The sequence below is a fragment of the Meles meles genome, chromosome 13 (genome assembly GCF_922984935.1).
Source record: "Meles meles chromosome 13, mMelMel3.1 paternal haplotype, whole genome shotgun sequence".
NCBI classification, from domain to species: Eukaryota; Metazoa; Chordata; class Mammalia; order Carnivora; family Mustelidae; genus Meles; species Meles meles.
In genome coordinates, this window is record NC_060078.1 from 45,199,864 (window position 1) to 45,217,332 (window position 17,469).

The 17,469-nt window shown below is 51.9% G+C and overlaps 2 protein-coding genes across 3 annotated transcripts; both read left to right on the top strand.

Moving 5' to 3' along the window:
* Window positions 1–2,287, top strand: ADIRF (adipogenesis regulatory factor). The gene is made up of 3 exons (XM_046027252.1): window positions 1–155; window positions 1,829–1,891; window positions 2,095–2,287. The coding sequence occupies exons 1-3, from the start codon at window positions 95–97 to the stop codon at window positions 2,196–2,198; spliced, it is 228 nt and encodes a 75-aa protein (XP_045883208.1). The 5' UTR covers window positions 1–94; the 3' UTR covers window positions 2,199–2,287.
* Window positions 2,288–10,887: 8,600 nt separating this feature from the next.
* On the top strand, window positions 10,888–15,747 carry FAM25A (family with sequence similarity 25 member A). 2 transcript variants are annotated; one of them, XR_006821194.1, is made up of 4 exons: window positions 10,888–11,050; window positions 12,352–12,414; window positions 13,503–14,803; window positions 15,073–15,747. XR_006821194.1 is itself a non-coding variant. In XM_046026288.1 (3 exons), exons 1-3 carry the CDS (start codon window positions 10,978–10,980, stop codon window positions 13,634–13,636), a joined length of 270 nt encoding a protein of 89 aa, XP_045882244.1. In that variant the 5' UTR covers window positions 10,888–10,977; the 3' UTR covers window positions 13,637–14,824. The 2 variants fall into 2 exon arrangements, 1 of the variants encoding a protein (XP_045882244.1); XM_046026288.1 differs by lacking the exon at window positions 15,073–15,747 and having other exon boundaries at window positions 13,503–14,824.
* Window positions 15,748–17,469: the final 1,722 nt, after the last annotated feature.

The following is a 17,469-nucleotide window of genomic DNA, read 5'->3' on the forward strand; positions in this document are numbered from 1 at the left end:
TAAAAACCAGAGCCCGCTCTCCGGTCGCCGCAAGGTGAACAGAATCTAACATCGCTGCCGCTACCCTAGACGACCTCGCAGACCCCTCGCAGCCATGGCCAGCAAGGGCTTGCAAGACCTGAAGCAGCAAGTGCAGGGGGCGGCCCAGGAAGCGGGTGAGGACAGCGCGCGACCCGGGGAACATGCAGCGGAGGCAGAAGCCCGGGATGCGCATCAAGTCGGTGGGCGGTTCCGGCTGGGGCGAGCCCTCCTCTGAGATGCAGGGACGGGGCCGACGCCCACCCCGCTCAGCCCAGGGGATGAAGCCTTGAAGCAGATGGGGGAACAGCGGTGCCCAAGGGTTCGTGGTCCGATTTGGGCATTGCCAGGAGCTAATATGAGGAGGCTGAGCGGCGGGGACCTGCCCCACCCCGATCCTGAGCGGCCCCACCTCAGTCCTTAGGAGAGGGTAGAGGTCCATGGAGAGAGCCCGCTGAGCACCCCGAAATCCACCTCTGCCTGCTGGGGTCTCAGAGGAGCACTGGACCGGATGGGATGGTGGAGCGGCTTCCCCTCCCCCGTCCCCACTCCGGAAAAAATAATCGTTTCCAAGTCCTCACCCAGAGGGACTCCCCACCCTCACCCCACAGGGCAGGTCCCAGCCTTGTTTCTCCACCTCCAGCTCTTTCCTCCTCGGACCCGAGGTTATGCAGCTGGGGTGGGGTCGGGTAGACTGGGGCTAGGGAATGTGAGGAGACCCCTGGGCCCACCAGCTGCAGCTCTTCCAGTCCCAGGGCAGCCTCCCTCGGGACTCTGGCTCCCAGTCTGTCCTGCACATATCCCACTCAACAGACAAAACTCACACTAACTCCCTCCTTCACCAGTGCCCCAAGGAACTCCCACGGTTCTCCTGAAATTAAAATGCTACCAGGAAGCCTGTCTATAGGACCCTTCCTTCTGGGCCTCACTTTCCCCATCTGTAAGTTGGGTGTAAATGCTCATTCTCTGTGGCCCTGACTGGTTCTGTCATATAAGGCCCCAAGGGGGACAGGAAGGAGGGTGCTTTGTGAGCCACAGACCCAGGGCCTGCCTGACCCCCTACACCTCCCTGGCCCAAGGTCTGAGTAAAGCAGGTTCCTTCCTGTTCAGCAGCAAGGATGTCAGATTTCTAGAGGCAGGAGCCACTTGTCTGCTCACCCAGCAGGTGGGACCCACTTGAGGTCCTGGAAGCCCTGTTCACCATGGGCACAAATTCTGGCCCAGAGGACATGGCCTGACCTTGGAAGTGTCACCTCCTCTGTGGATTTCATTTCCTAACGCCTTAAGTATCCCGCCCCCGGAGGCACTACTGGCATCACTGCTTGTGATGAAGTGAGGCACAGGAGGGAAGCTGTGGTGAGAGGGCCTCTTGCAAAAGTGGACTCCCGTGTACTCCAGGTGGGAAATCAGGCATCTGGGCCAGGCTTCTGGAGGAGACATTGTGAAAGGGGGACATGGTTCTTCTTGGGCCATGCCCAGGAGCCGGGGCAGACCAGATGCCCGCTCCAGCCTCTGTTGGGATATTTTTTCTGCAGTCCTGGAGTTGGGAAGAGAAGCAGGCCAGAGGGGAGGAGCCCAGAGTTATAAATAACTAAGAACACCCTAGAGGCATGGAAAGGGCTCCTTGCCTAGCTGGCTGGCTGATCTTAGTCAAGAGACTTCACTTTGATGGTATTCATCCCTTGGGCCTGTAGGACAAACAGACTACTCCAGAGAACAGATGGGGCGGGGGTGGGGGAGTAGCAACGGTGGGGTCCCTGTGGTCAGCAGTGTCTCAGTAGGGGCTAAAGGCCACATCTCTCTGTTCCAGTGACTGCGGCAGGAGCAACGGCCCAGCAAGTGGTGGATCAGGCCACAGAAGCAGGGCAGAAAGGTCTGGTGTGCTGGTGGGCAGGAGGGTGGGCAGCCCCTGCACACTCCCCCTCTCCCCATTCAGCCCTCACCCAGAGATAGATGTCTTCTCCTTCGGAGCCCCTCTGCCCACACTGCTTCCTGGGGATGGAGATCCAGGCTAACCCTACAGGGCTCTGTTTCCCAGGGCCTCGCCCTCATCTGCTTTCTCCTTTCCTTCCCCAGCCATGGACCAGGTGGCCAAGTCCACCCAGGAAACTATCGACAAGACTGCTAACCAGGCCTCTGAGACTTTCTCAGGTTTTGGGAAAAAATTAGGCTTCATGTAATAACAGCAGGGAGACATGGATGACTGCCTTCCAGGCTCTCAGCTCTGGCAGGCCCTTGGCCTACTGCCTTATTAAAGCACTTGTTCCTACCTTGTGTCCACTTCATGCCTCCCCACAAGCTGGGTCCAGCCCGCTGTCGCCTAGAGCTGAGCCCCCGTATCCAGAAACCCAGCCCGGACATCCAGAGTTCTGGCATTCCAAATTGGGAAACCCAGGCAGACTGTCCGAGAATTCTCTTCCCATGGTCTCAACAGCAAATCCAGACGCTCCCTTATCCGAATTTCGACGACATATCTGTGCCTCCGGCTCTGTTCAGGAGCTACCTCATGCCCCATTCTCAAACCATTCCCCCAGCTTCGGGAACCCCGCCCCTCCTGGGAGGGGATGCTGGGTCCCTAGATGCTCGAGGGGCTCAGCTCAGGGTGGGGGGCGAGGGACTCCAAGGGCTGGGGCTTCGGGAACTTCTCCCTGAGACCTGCTCCTGCAGGCTGGGAGAACCAAGGCATCCCAGGGCTGGGCGCCTTCGAGGACCGTGGGTGGCGGGAGCTCTCAGGGACAACAAGGAGTCGCAGGAGCGGGATTTCCGTCCCCCCACCGCGGGGTGTTTGTGCGCCGGCCCCACCCGGCGATGAGTCACCGGGAAGGACCGGGAAGGCTAGGACGCCTTCCAACCAGCCACGCCCGACCGGCTGGACTCGAGAGCTTTCCGCGCAGCCGGGGCAGCCCCGCCCACGAAACGCCCCCGGAGGAGGAGCAGGGACGCACGGGGCGGTGCACGTGGCCGTGAAGTCGGGGACCGGGCAGTACCCTGCGTGCGCGACCCCGCCCGCGAGCACCTCGTTCCGCTGGGACATATCAGGACTTTCCGTTCGGGGACGGAGACTGGCCTTTTCGTCCCGCAGGGCCCTAGGAGGACTAGACTTCCCGCAAACTTAGTTCCCCCCCACCCCAGCACGTGTCCACCAGCCCTGGCTACGCGACACCAGCCCTGGCTACGCCTCGCTCCTGGGTGACTCACAGTTGCCACAGGATAAGGCGCGGCCCTGCCGCCGGGCGCTGGCGGCCCCCTTCATCCGGACCCACTGCCACACCGCGGCTAGTAACGCGGTCTGCCCCTTCCCCACCTTCGCGTCTTTGCACATGTTATTCCCTCCTCTCGGAAGACGAGCGCGTAGGTAGCCAAGCCTTTTCCATTCAAAAATATTGATTACGCTTTCCAGTTCTGGGGAGTCAAGAAGGAGAAGATGAGTCTTTCCTTCCTGCGTTGACTGAAGACCGGCTTCCCGAAAGGCCTTCCACGGCTTCGGCAGGGAGCAGCGCTGTTGTGGGGTGCTCCGCCCCGGCCCAGATCTCTCTCTGGGTGCAGCCCTGCTCCAGTGACCTTTCTCTTCTCCCCTGTGGGATCCCTCCCAAGGGTGGGACAGGTCTTCTCCCTCTCACCGTCAGCATCTCCCAGCCCCACCCCAGGGCCAAGCCCTGTTCACTGTTGTTTTCTGATTTGCTGACTCTACCCAAAAGAATGCCTCGCCTAATCTGCAAAACGAGCCAAGGCTGCTCCCTCTGGCCCAAGGGGAAGGTCCTCAAAAAGACGGCTGGGTCGTGTGGGAGTGCTTCCAGCATCTCCAGGAGCCCCGGCACCCAGGTGGGTGCCAAGGTCAGGAGAGACCATCTTGGGCCACAACGGGGGGAGGTCGGTGGGGGGGGGGGGCGCTGGATTGGCAGAGCCCTCACATCTTTTCTGGTGTGCGCCCTTCCGCTGGTGACTCAGAGAAATCCCCAGGGACCCAGCAGTCCCTCTTTATCCAGTGCTCCTCAAGAAATTGCCTTAGGGATGGGTGTGGGACCCAGCTCTGGCTAAGAAGGGGGGGAGATCCTATTTGAGGGCCAAGGAGCTTTTAGGAAAGATTTTTCCATCCTCAAGAAAAAAGAGAGAGAGAAAGACAAAAGAAGAAAGAGTCTTTCATCTTCCACTGGACATTTTTTTGTGGCTGGAAATGATGCTTGGAACTGTGGCAACCACTTGTAACCAAAGGAGGAAGAAGCTTAAGGAAAAGCCAGCTTGCTGATGAGGGCAGAGCAGAAATATAGACAGAAACTGAGTCCCAAGTTACTTTACTCAGTTCCTAAATTAATCAGTCTTTGAGCTGCCACATGCTAGGTAGAGGGAGGATTCGGCTTCCCATGGTATTTTTTTTTTTTAAGATTTTATTTATTTCTCCAACAGAGAGAAAGGGAGAGATCACAAGTAAGCAGAGAGGCAGGCAGAGAGAGAGGGGGAAGCAGACTCCCCGCTCAGCAGAGACCCCGATACGGGGCTCGATCCCAGGACCCTGAGACCATGACCCGAGCTGAAGGCAGATGCTTAACCCACTGAGCCACCCAGGCACCTTTTCCCATGGTATTTGAGCCACGGTGAATGAGGTTTTTCTCTTGCAAACAAAAGCTTCAGTCCCCATGTTACCTGGATGCCAGCATCCTGTTGGCCTCACCTACCTCTCCAGCCTCCTTCTCAACACCTTGTCCCTCTTTGCTTCAGCCACATTGACCTTTTCACATTTTCCTTGACATCATGCTCCTGCTCACCCCAGGGTCTTTGCATGTGCTGTTTTTTCTACCTGGAATGCTCTCCATCCTCCCCCACAAACTATTCTCGTCTAGAGCGCCTACCCTTCATCCTTCAGGTTCCAGCTGCCCTGCCCACCCTCCAACACACACACACACACACTCAGAATGAGTCCAGCCATCACTGATACACTCTCACAGCCCCCCTGTACTCCTTCTCCACAGTTATTCTAACGAGTCCTTTCCTGTGTGCTTCTTTGTGATGGTTGTCCATGGGGCTGCAACCAAGTCCCTTCTACTGATGAGTGCACATCCAGTGCCTAGAGCAGTGCTCGGGAACATTTGCTAAATGAACATAGCCATGACTGTTCTTTGGTTCTCCTACCAGATAACAGTGAGTTTGCATATTGTCACATTCACCATGCATGCCATTATTGTGTGCGGCCCCTTCCATACTCTTCCTGCCCCATGCAACTGGCCCTTCCATGGCACCAGGCAAATGCTTGTTTATGTGTGCCTCTGTTCTCCCCAACACTGTGAGCCCTGGGGGTGGAAGTGGAGGCAAGGCCAAGTTGGACTTCGTTTTGCTCAATGTCTGGGACACAGTGAGCACAGTGAGGCCACAGGAGCCTATAGGAGCCCAGGCCTATCTCCGTGAGGTTCATGAAGCTAGCTGAGCCCAGACTGGCTGAGGAGGAGAAGGCTGTGGCCATCTGTTGGGTATTGGTCAAGGCTCCAAAGATCAGTTCTCCCATCAGCAATTTCCCCAGATAATTCCCGATTCTCCAGATTCCAGTTGCTCAACTAGACAAACACAAGGTCACTAACATTACATATTGGTTCCCCTGGAATTCTCAGCTCTGATTCCTGTCAAGTTATAAACTATATAAGAGACAAGGAGCAGGGTTTTCTATTTTGACTCTCTATTTATTTATTTTTTAAGATTTGTTTATTTATTTTAGAGAGAAAGAGATCTTGCATGCACCTGAGCAGGAGAGGCAGAGGGAGAGAGAGCAGACTCCCTGCTGAGCACAGAGCCCCACGACATGGGGCTTGATCCCATGACCACGACCCTGCTGAGCACAGAGCCCCACGACATGAGGCTGATCCCAGGATCAGCACCTGAGCAGAAATCAAGAGTCAGGCTTAACCTACTGAGCCACCCAGGTGCCCCTATTTTCCACTTTTCAACCCCATTCTCTCTCTCTTTTTGGTTGTTATTTCTCTCATTTCTACTTTTTGAAATATTTACATTCCATTCCTCTACTCTGAGCCACACCTTTGTTTTGCCTTAGATCTGCAACTGAAGATATTAAAAGCTCTCTGCCATCCTTTTTGCTAAAATATTTTTTGCTGTCCATTGGTTGGTTGGAGTTAGTACTCTAGAAGTTTCCTCAAGAATGAAATATTTACAGATAAAGTGGGAAGACATCTGGGATCTGAGCTCACAATTGCTATAGCTACGCCCCTCGGGTTATTGCAATGGTAACCCATGAAGATTCATTGTGTTCTATATTTGTGTACAGTGTTTTCTATTTTTTAAAAAAGTTAGGGGCGCCTGAGTGGTTGGGTTGGTTAAGTGACTGCCTTCGGCTCAGGTCATGATCCTGGAGTCCTGGGATTGAGTCCCGCATCTGGCTCCCAGCTCCATGGGGAGACTATTTCTCCCTCTGACCTTCTCAGCTCTCATGCTCTCTCTCACAAATAAATAAATAAAATCTTAAAAAAAAAAGTTAGTTAAAATTAAAACTTTATTATTCTTATTTAATTAAGCGATATTATTTTGTTAACTAACTTAAATTTTAATTTAACTAAATATGCTAATGTCAGTTCCTCCCTTCTGATCATTGTATTGTGGTTGTGTGAAATGCAAACATCCACAAGGGAAGGCTGGGAGAGGAAGATAGAGAAACCTACCCTATTCATTGTAAAGCCCTTGTATTTATGACATTGGAGGCTGTCGGGAATCCAAAGTTCAGATCTGAAGTAGAACTTCCCAGTCATCAGTGGGACATTCTTGTGGAGAGGGTCGGGCCAGGGACTCACCCAGGTTCTTCTGCTCAGGAACCTGGCCTTCCTTCATATAAGTGTTGGGCTCACCTTCGTAGCGGTGAACTGAACTAACTTCAAGAAGGTTCTACAGGCAGCCTTCTTTTCCCAGTTGTGGCCTCCAGGGGTTCAGCTCTTGCCTTTCTTTCCAAGGGCTCTCTTGTTTCTTGGGAGGTGGTCCTCTTCTAGAGTAGCCCCTCTGGAATTCCCTGGGCTTATTCCACTTCTTTCTTCAGCTCCTCAGGTTCAAGTTCTGTCCCAAAGAGTTCTCACTCAGAGGGCCATCTCATCCCGGAAGTGAGTGTTGCTGGCAACGTCCGAGACGCCTGCTACCCCGGCCCTTCCCCGTCCCCTGCTCTTCCGCACTGGCCCGTCTTCCCCCTGGATTCACCTACTTCTGCATTTGCATGGTTTCCCAATCCCAATCTCCTGATTTCTCTGAAATTAAGTTTGACCTGTGGGTGTTGGTGAAGGCCTGCCTTTTTCCTCCTCCTCCTCCATATGGTTTCAAGGAGGAGAAATGGGACTATGCGGAGTTAAGCTGCTGTCTTGGTTCCTGCAGACCCAGCAGTCTGGCAGGCTGAGCTGGTGCTGTTTACAGAGAATCTGTATCCACTCTTCACCTGCTCCTCCCTGCTCTCACCCTGCGAACTTGCCCTCATGAGCTGCATCGCCAGGGCTCCCGTGGCCTCAGCCCCAGTTAGGTTCAGCCAGTGGAGGATGTATCAGGAGAGCAGAGAGGGTGAGAAGAAGTACTTACTCCTCCTGTGCCCTCCTTGCTTGGCATGGTTTGGCAACGGCTGTGTTCCTCTGCTGCTGCTCCTTGTCTTATCTTCTCCTAAAGCCATAGCTCTCCTCTGTGTCTGTACGGGCTCTCCTTTGCCCCTCCCGGGCCCAGGGAGGCAACCACTCTCGCTATTACAAGTCCCTGGGCACCTTGCCATCCTTTGCTCTTCTCTTAAATATGCCCACAGCTTTGTGGGCATCAGGTACCCCTGCTAATATGCTAATGTCCCTTTGGGGGCAGATTTAAGAGATGTGCCCTCCGCTTTCCACCGGCACCTGGACTGACAGCCGTGGATGTGTCATGTTGACATGCCAAGGAAGTCCTTCTCTGCTGGCCCACAGACTGTCGCTAGGAGTCTGGATTTGGTTCCCTGTAGCCGGGAGGGGTTGGTGTGCGCAGGGTCTGTAGACTCAGTCTATCCTGCGAGCTCAAATCCAGGAAGCAGAAGGAGGACAGGCAGCCATGACACTTGACATTCGCGACATCTGCAGTTCAGCTCACACGAGAAGTCATCCTGCTTTGCACACAAGATAGCCCCAAGTATTGGAGAACTTAAAATCAACATTCCTCGTTTTGATTTTTCAGAACTGGTCATTGTTAAGTTGGCAAATTGTTATTTGAAAAATTAGCTCTCTGTGACGCAGCCAGTGGGTCCTTTGCCAAACTGGGTTGCTGAGCACATTCCACTTGGAGGATTAGCAGGCTCCGTGGAAGGCCTGAGTGTCCAGCCCCGACGGCGGGGCTTCATCTTCTGACTCAGGACAGGCTGACAGGTGCCTATGTTCAAGGGCTGCCTCACGGGGGCCCAGTGTGAGTCAGGCCTCTTCCAAGACTCGGGATGATTCTCTCCTGAGTCGTCTTCCACCCCATGGAGGCAGTGAGATCACTCTCTGCGGGAGCTGCTTGAGCTCAGCCCCTCCCACCAGCATCCAGCCCTGGTCAGGAGGGTCTTGCACAGGGTGGACTGGGAGAACAGGGAGCTGGTCACAGATAGAGCTGGAAGACCAAGGGGGGTTGGACCTGAGCAAGAGCACCAAAGTCCAGGCCCCCAGGCTGGTCCTGGGCAGCTTGGCCTCTCCAGGCCCCTTGCTTTCTCCTTGCTGGGTGTTAGGGACCTTTGTCTGGACCCAACCTTGCCAGCAGATCTGGGGCCGTAATGTGTTGTCACTGGAGTCAGGGTGCTCGTACCTGGGCAGTACAGGGTCTCATGGGCAGGGCGGGTGACATGGCAAGGGCAACAGTAGCCTGACAGTGGAAGAAAAGGGTATCCAGAAGCTGTGCTGGGCTGAGCTCTGGACTGGCACTGGGACCAAAGTCCTGCTGAGGGGCTGAGCCCTAGCAAGGGCCTACTGAGGGGCTAGTGAGCTCCTGAGGAGAGGGAGAGGAGTACCCTAGCATGGGCACAGGTGAGAAGGGGTCTATGGAGTCTGGAAGCCATTCCAGAAATGCTGAGTGACACCACCATCCTGTCAGGGGAGCAGGCACAGCGAGGCCCCTGTGGGCCTGGGGTACCCACACAACCTCAGAGGAAGGGGTTTGATGGGTCCAAGGAAGTTCCTGGGTCTCTCAGCCAATCCCACCAGGTGTGTCCTGGAAGCTGCCCTCCAACCCCCACTGCCAACTCAGCAGTGCTGCCTGAGCAGAACATTCTGGTATTTGGCTGTGATAAGGGGAGAATGGAGTCTCGGGAACCTACTTAAGCTCCAGAGCCCCTCACTTCACAGCCTCTTGTGAGTCTGCAAGGTCACACAGGGCCATCTGTAACACTTGCAAGAGTAGTAGTATTATGTTTTTTCCCTCAAAAAGGGCCTCTCCAAGTTGTTTCAGACCCAACCACTCCTGCCAGTGGAGAATGACAGGTGGGTGCTGTGACCCTGTGACCCAGAGTTTCTGCTGCCACAACACCAACCCCCCTTCCGGGGGTGCTGGTCACAGCTTGGGGCCTCCTAATCAGGAATGTGGGAGGGCCTCAGCCCCGTAACACCCAGGCTGTGAGGGCCCCAGATCGGGTAAACACTAATTAGGGCTCACCACACCCTCCTGAAAAGCTCTGAGGGCTGAGAGAACAGGCACGTGGGGAGGCCGCTTCAGACTCCTACCCTACGCCTGGATGGCATGAACAGGGACTTGGGAGGACTTTTCTTCCGTGACCCCTGGCCATTGGGGTCACACTCCCCAGCCCTCTGCTCCTTCTACTCTTTGGCCCACCCACTGGTCAGTCAGGCCTCACTGCCAAACACATCAGTGACAAGGGGGAGGGAATAGAAGTTTACCAAGAGTTTGCACGCATGACCCCACCGACTATCAGTGACATGGCCAGGAAGGCATGGCTGTCCCCATTTTACACATGAGGAAACTGAGGTTCAGGTTGGGCCAGTGACTAAAGGGTATGGCACATGGCATGTGGCTTGAGGCATCTCTCTCCATCCTGAACAACTATAGGGAGGCAGCCTGGTCCCTTGAGCATGTGATGCGCCAGGGGCTGGTAGAGTCGCTTTCTGGAATTCTGGCTAGAGCCGCCAGATACACCCCCCTAGTGGTGGTGGGATCCTCCATCTACTCTTCTAGGACCTCCTGGGAGGCACTGGGCCTCTCCAAGAAGCCAGGTCCCAAGGTGCAGGGATGGCCAGGCTCCCTCCTGGGCTGGTTGCTCCCGTGCTGGGCCGTTCAGGTCCTCATGTGTTCCCGTGAACGAGAAGCAGCTGACGGCAAGCCAGGGGTGACTGTGTTTCTGGTTAACGCTATGTCCTCCTCAGCCTAGGGCAAGGTACCATGATGAGGCCCTCGCCCCCCACCCCTCAGATTTCTAGTGAAAGCTGCAGAGACTGCAGAGCTGAGGTCTTGGGGTCCAGTGGCCCCCACTTTACTTGTGTTCCTGGCCTGAGCAGCCATCCAGGTCCCCAGGTCCCCAGACCCTCAAGCCCTTAACTAGGCCACCCTGGGGATCCTGAACGGCAGGCTGGAAGTCCTAGGCCTTGTCTGGGAGTGCACCAGCGCCAGGGATGTGGGAAGCTTGAAACTCAGGGGGCTGGCAGGGTTCCCCAGTTGCCTCTCATCCCGCAGAAAAGTCAGTCTTCCTGCTTTGGGGGAGGGACATGTCCCAGAGCTGACTTCTCGGTCCAGTCCCTGACCCTCACAGGGTCCCAGAATACAGGGTGTAGGGGTCTCATACTGCCAGACGGGCAAGGTTGCCCTCACAGCACTGGGGGGGCCCCACCCAGCCTCTTCCTGACGCCGCCTACGCTGACTAACCAGCTGATCTCCTACTTGGCTGAGGCGGGGCCCCCGTGCTCCAGAGCCCAGGCAGGCATCAGAGGCATCTATAAAAGGACGCAGGGCCAGGCCCTAGCATCCTGCTTGCTTGCCACCTGTCATCACACGATGCTGGGAGGCCTGGGGAAACTTGCTGCTGAGGGCCTGGCCCACCGCACTGAGAAAGCCACTGAGGAAGCTGGTAAGAAGCCTGAGGCTCCTTTCCACCGGGGCCCTTCTCCTAAGGCTGGGAGGGCTGGGGCCTGTTGAAAGTGGATCTCAGCAGATCGGAGGTAGGCCTTGGCCCCTTGACAACCCTGGCCAGTCAGCCCCACAAGGACAGAATGGAAGTGAGGGGTATGGAAGCTTGGTGGAGTCATGAGGGGTCTAGTACCCCAAACAGGCCTCTCCGGGTCAGACCTATTTCTGGAGTCTGTGACTGAGGGCTGAAGGGACTCCAGCTCAGGGGACGGGGGAGAGCCCTGGTGCTTGGGTGAGCCTTGGGTAGCTAGAATCTGTCCATCTGGAAACCTGGGAGCCCTTCTGTATCAAAAACAGCCTATTTTGAATATCCTCTACAGAAAAAGGAAAAATGGATTTTTATTTTTACCATCAATTTAGAGCTTCAAGGATTTCTTCACTAAGAAACCACCAAGTCTGATTCTGTTCAATGTCAGCCCCTGGGGTTTATCCAAAGGACATTTTGAATTTCTTCCAAGTCCCCAGAAACCCATTTCTGTACACAGACTCCCACAACTGTATGCTGGAGACAAGTCTGGGTCCCAGTGGGCATTTTGTGAAACACAGTCCCGTGTCCGAGTTGGCCGCTGTGGTTGCTTCTGGCTGGCTGCAGCAGACATGTCTGTCTTTCATTGGTTAAGCTACAGCTGGCCTTCCCTGCCCTCTCACACCTGCCGTTGGCTCTGAGCTTAGTCCCACCCCCAGTCCACAGGTGAGGGAACCAAGCAGCACAGTGGCGATAGAATCAGAATCAATTCTTCTGACTCCAAAATCTTGCAGTTCTAGCCACTGCCACCCAAACGTCAGACAACCCCTAGGCGGTCAGAGAGTTCTCTCCTGCTGGAGGAATTGCTCTGGGGCCTTGGTTTTGCTGTAGATGGCTTCGGGACTCGGCCTCCCGCTGTAGCTTCCATCCGGGCAGAGGCAGGCCGGCAGCGCACCCAAAGGTGCCCTCCTGAGACAGGCCCCACCTTGGCCCCAGGCCCCCAACTGGCAGGAGGGCCTGCTCTTCTGCATTCCAGGCCTTGCCAGGCCGGCCAAGGGCCATGGAGAGTCCTGTGCCTTTGTCTGGCTCACCTCAGCTTGTCTCCCAGCAGCCAGGCCCCACAGGCGTCTCTGAAGCAAGCCAGCTGGGGCTCCTTCCTATGGGTTGCCTCATCCTGCCTGCGGTGACCTCCAGGATATCCAGAGCGGTCTGGGTGCCACATTGAGAAGAAGCTGGCTTGTACCATGTTCTCACTGTAGGCTTCTCCTCTTTTGCAGTTCATGCCGTGGAAGGGGTGGTCAAGGAGGTGGTGGAACACGCCAAAGAAGCTGGAGAGAAAGGTACGGCTGGGGTTGGGACCAGGGAAGGAGGAAAGCTAGGTGCTGGGAGCAGCCGTTATTTGCCTAACCAGGTCAAATCCTGACCTTGATGTTGCATCCTTTTAGGCAGTATGCAATTATCAACACTCATCTGAGACCACAGATCATACTTTGCTAAAGCAAGATCTATCCAGACAGTTTTTTCACATGTTAAGATGGTGTCACAAATGACTATGTGGCAGCAGGCTCGAACAAAAAACATTTCAGACATAAAATTCTCTATTTATATAAATATAAATTTACATAAATATTTGTGTGTGTGTGTGTGTGCTATAGTATAGTGATGTAAAAATACCTCCTTCCTTACAACAAAAGAGATTCTAGAGGGATCGAGGGCTCTGTATTATATCCTCTACAGAAAAAGGAAAAATGGATTTTTATTTTTACCATCAATTTAGAGCTTCAAGGATTTCTTCACTAAGAAACCACCAAGTCTGATTCTGTTCAATGTCAGCCCCTGGGGTTTATCCAAAGGACATTTTGAATTTCTAAATACAAGAAATACAAGAAACACAAGAAATTGTTAAATAGTTAGAAGAGAAGGTAGTAGATTTGGAAATCTCCTGGGAAAGGAGAGGATTGTTTTAACTATGACAGAAAACCTAGAAGCCATAAAAGAAATATTAGGTGAATCTGACAATATAAGATTTCTAAATTTTCCATAATAAAAAAAAAAAAAATGGGATGAGCCAAGCCAAAAGAAAAACCACACACCGAAGAAAAGCATTTGCAAATAGAAACGATGAACTGATATAAAAATGACCAGAAGACAGAAGCAGGCAGTTGACAGAGAAATGAGGTCTGACTAGGCAGTGCGCCCTTGAGGGGAGCAAATGCTCTCTCGCTCTGGACTGCAGAAACCCAAGTTGTGGGGGGACATAAAACTACCCTTGAATGCATTCCTCTGGGAGCCCCACTGCCCTCTGTCCCGTCGGGGCTCCTCCAGGGACACAATCCAGTAAGAACCACATCCTACAGGCCACTCCAGCCCTACCAGCTGGAAATGTTTACTTAGCTCACCAGACATTATTCCTCTTTCTTCCCAACAGCCATTGCCGATGCCTTAAAGAAGGCCCAAGATACAGGGGACAAGGTGGTGAAGGAAGTCACTGAGACGGTGACCAACACAGTCACAGATGCTGTCACCCATGCAGCGGAAGGCCTGGGCAAACTGGGACAGTGAGCACATCCACCTCCAGGGGACTCTTCCTGAATCTCAATAAAAAGCTGTGAAAGGTATACACCGAGCCCTGGATTTTTTCCTGTTTGGATGGAAACCCTGCCCGTGTCCCCAGTAGCCCCTCTGCAGGGGCAGGGGACCTGCATGTTGGCAGCTTCTGGGGGTCAGTAGGACCCCATGATTAATCAGTTGTGCTGTCCTCACATTACAACTTCTCACATCAGCAAGGAGCTCTGGAAGAATTGTTAGGGTCTGTGCAACATTTCAAAAATGGTTATTTTCCTAGACACTATATATAGCTTTCAGACACCTTTATGCTTCCAGGACATCCCAAGGGAGGAATATAATTCAACTCACATGTTCTTTGGGTTTTCCTTGAAGTGTTCTTATAGGCCTCAAGGAAGATCGCAGACCAACCTGATGGAGAGTATAGCTGGGCAACTCAGACTGTTTGAGATGCTTCACATCTGAAAGAGACTTTAGAGAAGCATTTGAGCTGGACAGACAGCCACAGAATCAGGTCAAGTAGTAACTGAGTCCACTGCTTACTGGCCGTGGAAGCCACTGTTGGATCTTTCCCCAGAGACCTTTTCAGGCCCAATTGATAGCAGTGGCCAAGAACGCCTGGCCTCCTCCCCTTCCTGCCATGAGGGGTCAGCACCATAAAGTTAAACCTATGTGGAAGCAGCATTTAGCTTAACATTTTGGATTTTAAAAAAGGAAATGATTTGTAAAGAAGAGGCATCGCTTATTTATCTCGCCGGAAATTACTTGCTTGTTCTTCGCAGAAATGAGAAGAAAAGATATTTAAGGAGCATGTCAGTTGGTCACCACGTGTCTGGCTTTTTTAAAGTGGCTTCACAAGTCTTGAACAGCCCAGGAATATCCAATGTCCTGGTTTGGAACACTTGCCACTGTCCAGCTAGATCTGGACTCTATTTCTTGGTTTGGTTCCTGAAGACTTTTGAATTCCCTCAGTCTAAATCCTAGCTCAAAAAAAAAAAAAAAAAAAAAAAAATGAGAGCATTGTGGGTGGCAGAATAAACTGGAGCCCCCTTTGGACAGCAACGTCTCTTGCCAAGACTTGATTCTTCTGGTGTACACAGGTACACACAGATGCCTAAAAGGCAGACACACAGGTGCATCATGGCATGTCTGTAATAACAGGAGGTGGTGGGGCGCCTGGGTGGCTCAGTGGGTTAAAGCCTCTGCCTTCGGCTCAGGTCATGATCCCAGGGTCCTGGGATCAAGCCCCGCATCGGGCTCTCTGCTCAGCAGGGAGTCTGCTTCCTCCTCTCTCTCTGCTTGCCTCTCTGCCTAGTTGTGATTTCTCTCTGTCAAATAAATAAAATTAAAAAAAAAAGAAATTGAGGAGAGCTAAAAAAAAAAAAAAGATCACCTTATAAAAAAAACAACAACAACAAAAAAAACAACAGGAGGTGGAAACACCCTAGTGTGCCAGGCAGAAATCAGGCAAATTTTGCTCTGCTTAGTAGGGTTGATGCCTAATTTAGATTTGACACCTCTTACTTCTAATGTATTGTAAGCCATATCCCAGCTTGAAAAAAATGGGACCTGAGTCTAGAGGGCCATCAACAGGAACTGGTTAACAATTGTTGTGTTATTCCATGTATATATATGGAATGGGATATTCCGTAACTGTCCAGAAAAATGAGGAACATGTAATACACCGTATGGGAACATGTCCACATAAATTACAAATTATGGAAAATACGTTTGTAGGAGGAGTTCATTTAAGTAAAGCAAACTCAAACTAGTGGAAGAAGAGGAAAAAACTGATGTTTTTAACTTACCCTATTCTGTGCCACATCCCCCAACCCCCACCTTCTCCAGTTCCATGAAAACCAACAGCCTAGCGGTTACTGGAAAGAGCTGAAGAAGCTTTATTTCCAGAAAACTGTGCTTATTTCACTTAACTGGTGGTTCCAGTAAGACCTCATTGCAAGGCTGCCTTTGTCTCGACTAGGAGCTCACCTAATGTAAATAGCTTTTTCCCTGGGGTTGTCTGTCATAGAACAATTAGAGGCAATTAAAAAAAAAAAGATTTCATTTATTTGTCAGAGAGAGGAACGGGAGCGCAAGTGCACAAGCAGGGGGAGCTGTAGGCAGAGGGAGTGGCAGGCTCCATGCTAAGCAGAGAGCCCAATGCAAGACTCCATCCCAGGATGCTGGGATCATGACCTGAGCTCAAAGCAGACACCCAACCCACTGAGCCACCCAGGCCTCCCTAGAGGCAATTTTTTTTAAGCTGGTGGCCTCACTGGGTAACAGTTTGGGAAATCAATAGGCTAAACAAAGCAAAGAGCTTTAAAGGAAAAACTGGGGAATGAAATGTCCATAGGGACTTCAAAACTTCCAGTACATTCCTGGGAATCTAGAAGGCCATGCACATGTGTAGGGCTGTGCATGCGCTCATTAAAGACTGGAAAAGGCTCCAAGCTCTCACCTCTAAATAACCTTGAGGCTCCAGTGCAAGGAGGAAGTGAAAACCAAAGCAGAGATATAATCTGCCCAGCTGAGTTTTGAAGGTGAGGCCCAACCTGCACAGAGTTCCCTGGCAACAATGGGAGACCTACCGATTCTTGATATATCTCTGTCCAGTCATCAGCTAATGATTAAGCTACCTGAAGAGAAACTTCAATGGCAAAACACAACAAAGAAAACAGACTGTAGAATTATTTCAGAAAAGCCACTACACAAACACTTAAGAACAAAAAGCAACAAGGTTATCTGGGGGGAGGGGTGTGGAATCTGATTTCAAAGTTGCCACATTATATTATTCAATACGTGTAGTTTTCAGAAAAAGAAAGGTATGCAAGGAAAGACATTATGACTCATTTAAAGGGGGAAAAATGGAAACTGTGCCTAAGTAAGCCCAAATATTGGACTTATCAGAGATTTTTTTTCCCCAAAGACTTTAAATCAATTACTCTAAACATGTTCAAAGAGCTAAAGGAAACTACATCTACAGAATTAAAGTATATGATCAATACCAAATAGAGTACACATGGACAGAAATTTATAGAAAAGCATGAAATAGGTATTCTAGAATTGAAAGTACAACTGAAATTAAACATTCATTAGAGGGCTCAACATCAGATGTGAACAGACTCATGAAAGAATCTGTGAACTTGAAGATATGTCAGATGAGATGATCTAACCTGAGGAACAGAAAGCCAAACAAATGAAGAAAAATAAAGAGGATCAGAGACACATGCATCACTGTGAACCATGAGGGTACCAGATGGAGAGGAGAGAAAGAGGCAGGAAAAGTATTTGAGGAAATACTGGTTGAAAACAAATTTGATAAAAATCCAAGAAGCTCAACGAACTCCAAGTAGGAAGACCCAATTAGATATGCACCAGGTATATCCTAATCAAACTGTCTGAATTAAGACAAAGAATCTTGAAACAGAAAAAGAAGGCATCACATAAAAGGGAGGTTCAATGAGATTAACAGGTGACTTCTCATCAGAAACCACAGAGACCAGAGGCAGGAGGATCACCTATTCAAAGTGTTGAGACAGTCAACCAGTTCTAATATTGAGCAACCACAGCCTTTTCACCCCATGCGGGCACAGTCTGCTTAACACATAGAACCACGGCTCATGCTGTTGACCTTGTTGTCACCAGGGGAGACCTGGCAGCCCCAGGCCTTGGTCTGTCCACCAGCATCATGACCTGCTGTGGGGTTGTCGAGGCCCAAATACCACCAGGTTTCTGCAACTCCCTGGTTGCTGTGGTCTGTGCTAGCCCTCTGTAGGGGAGGCTTCCCGGTGGAGGGTGTGCTCCGGGCAGCACCCATATCCACTCCA

Bases quoted from the DNA above. Each gene is read 5' to 3' on its own strand.
- ADIRF (XM_046027252.1), top strand. From the start codon at position 95: ATGGCCAGCAAGGGCTTGCAAGACCTGAAGCAGCAAGTGCAGGGGGCG. The intron at 156-1,828 runs GTGAGGACAGCG...TCTCTGTTCCAG, and splicing joins GGGGGCGGCCCAGGAAGCGG to TGACTGCGGCAGGAGCAACG. The intron at 1,892-2,094 runs GTCTGGTGTGCT...TTCCTTCCCCAG, and splicing joins CACAGAAGCAGGGCAGAAAG to CCATGGACCAGGTGGCCAAG.
- FAM25A (XM_046026288.1), top strand. From the start codon at position 10,978: ATGCTGGGAGGCCTGGGGAAACTTGCTGCTGAGGGCCTGGCCCACCGC. The intron at 11,051-12,351 runs GTAAGAAGCCTG...CCTCTTTTGCAG, and splicing joins GAAAGCCACTGAGGAAGCTG to TTCATGCCGTGGAAGGGGTG. The intron at 12,415-13,502 runs GTACGGCTGGGG...TCTTCCCAACAG, and splicing joins CAAAGAAGCTGGAGAGAAAG to CCATTGCCGATGCCTTAAAG.